The 2,779-nt window shown below is 39.4% G+C and overlaps 1 protein-coding gene across 1 annotated transcript; it reads right to left on the reverse strand.

Moving 5' to 3' along the window:
- Positions 1 to 510: 510 nt before the first annotated feature.
- LOC140070008 (olfactory receptor 5V1-like) lies at positions 511 to 1,437 on the reverse strand. The gene has a single exon (XM_072116341.1). The coding sequence runs from the start codon at positions 1,435 to 1,437 to the stop codon at positions 511 to 513; it is 927 nt and encodes a 308-aa protein (XP_071972442.1).
- Positions 1,438 to 2,779: the final 1,342 nt, after the last annotated feature.

The following is a 2,779-nucleotide window of genomic DNA, read 5'->3' on the forward strand; positions in this document are numbered from 1 at the left end:
CAAACTGTGTGAGGAATTGTATAAGATCTATAAGATCAGATTTCTTTGTACACCATGGGACCCTCATCTCAAAATGTATATAGACGAAAAAGCAAAAAAATAGAGAAAGGGGCATTGAGTAAGAGTTCCTATGCTCCAGAAGGGACCAGTATGTTAGTAATAAAATAATAGGAATAAACGGCTCTAATTAGGTGCTAATACTCAACATACACAATACATGTGCTATGTATGAGGAAGGGTACACGGCACCCGAAACGCATCATTGGACATTTTATTCTATTTTACCGATTGTTATTCCTTTTTAATAATTGATCCATTACTTTTATTTGCTTGCTGGAGTTGAATCAGATTTTTTACATCTGATGTTGATACTCTTTTGAGGGTAAGCACCCCACTAGAGCCCATTATTCCTATTTTCTTTGTAACCTCATCTCTAGAAGTCTTGGTGCTTCCACCATTAAGTGAAAATTACTACTCTTTTCTTGATTTTCCCAAGCATTGAATTTAATTTCAGAGACTACAAAATTTCATTTTGATTGTGTCTTTAACATCCTTGTTCCTCATGCTGTAGATGATGGGATTAAGCATTGGTGTTACTGCTGTATATAGAAGGGACACCGTCTTGTCTACCTCAGGTGAATTCGCGGAGCGAGGTTTCATGTACATGAAGATAAGGGTCCCATAGTACATAGACACTACCGTGAGGTGGGAGGCACAAGTGGAGAAAGCTTTATCTCTTCCTTGTGAAGATCGGATCTTGAAGACGCTTGAGATGATCCAGATATAAGAAATCAATGTCAAGAGGAAAGCAGACAAGACAATGATTTGGGCAGCAATGTTCATGGCTATCTCATTTGGACGTGTATCTTTGCAGGACAGTTGAAAAAATGGAGGCATCTCACAGAAGAAGTGGTTGACATGATGGGATTTGCAAAAAGGTAATTGGAACGTTAGTGGAACATGAATGCTGGCATTCACAAAGCCCACACCCCATGATATGGAGGCTAATAATATACACATCTTCTTATTAATGATGGTTTGGTAGTGCAATGGTCTACAAATGGCAGCAAATCGATCATAGGCCATGACAGCAAGAAGGAGGCACTCTGAGGCTCCCAAAGTCATATGGAAATACATTTGTAGTGCACATCCCACCAGAGAAATACTCCTGTCCTTGGATAATGTATTAATTAGAATTTTAGGGACGATGGTGGATGAGAAACAGATGTCAATCATAGAGAGATTACACAAGAAGAAGTACATGGGGGTCTGTAGCTTTGAGTTGATCTTCACCACGATGATCAGTAGAACATTTCCAGACAATGTCATCAGATACATGATCAAAAACACACAAAAGCAGATGCCCTGAAGATAGAAGACATTAGACAGACCGAGGAGGTAAAATCTTCCTGAAGATGTTTGATTTGAGTTTTCCATTAGATCTACTGTAGCTGGTGAAGAGCGGTCATGATTTAAATTGGTTACAGGTTTCCATTGCAAAAGATACTCATACACACGCCGGCTTTACTATAATACCTATCATAGGATAGATGAACAGTGTGACGACATTTTGCTTCTACCCTAAGGTTTATGATAATTTTGTGTAGTCTTTGCACACAGAACATAATATCATAGTAAAAGACGTTATAAATAGACATCAGTCTATCAAGTCCAACGTACACATTGGGGCTCATTTACTAAGGGCTCCGCGGCCGCACTTTAGTCGGGTTTCCCGACTTTTTCCATTTTGCGGCGAATTTTGCCACGGGATCAGATTTCGCCGCAATCGCACCGGCTTTCACGCAACAGAAATGGGGGGGGGCGTGGCTGATGGAAAAACCGAATTCGGAAAGAACACAACCTTAGTGAATCGCCGGAAGACCCGAATCCATGTCGGAGATCGCGCCGCTGGATTGCAACAGGACCGGGTAAGTAAATCTGCCCCATTGTATTGTGTCAATTCAGAAGAAGGCAGAAACTCTGCAAGACTAACAAAAAGTTCTATTCCCATACAATGTTATATTGTTCCTCTCCTGAACATATGGGGTTCTGTGGTCCATCGCCATTTCTCCTGAGCATGATGCAACCTGGTCGGTATACTTGAATTTCTTTGCACTAATCACTTTATATACTTGTATGTCTGCTATTGTTAGGCGCTTACCTACCAGGATTTAGAATACAATTTATATAGCTAGTGACATATTAGGGGCACTAGTATTGATATTAAACCATATTTTATGGAGGTTCATTAGTACTATTTGATGTGACCGATATTACGTGTCGTTAACTTATTCATCTGAACTTGCTTGATTGTAATATTATATCTAGTGCCCTCCAGGCTATTTATTTACCTGTACTGTAATAACACTACTTCAGGAATGGCTATGCACCTTTTTGTCCACCAGGGATTGTTTTTATGGGTTGTTTTTTAATTATGGTGATCATATATTTGTAATTTTCTGTGTATTATTAATTAATAAAATATATACTTTTGGTCAATAATTGTTGTTTATTTATTTATTTGGACAGTTTTTATGAGGTCTGTTTATAGGTACAATATACAAAGAGTCCGCCATAACAACCATATTCCATAGTCTCACTTAGAGTTCCATAGTCTCACTTCTTGTACAGTAAGAACCTTTATCTATGGTGATGGTAGAACTGTCTCTCCTCTAGGTGTAGAGGATGCCCCCTGTCTATGGTGATGGTAGAACCTCCTCTCCTCTAGGTGTAGAGGATGCCTCCTGTCTATGGTGATGGTAGAACCACCTCTCATCCA

This window comes from Engystomops pustulosus, chromosome 7 (assembly GCF_040894005.1).
Source record: "Engystomops pustulosus chromosome 7, aEngPut4.maternal, whole genome shotgun sequence".
NCBI lineage: Eukaryota > Metazoa > Chordata > Amphibia > Anura > Leptodactylidae > Engystomops > Engystomops pustulosus.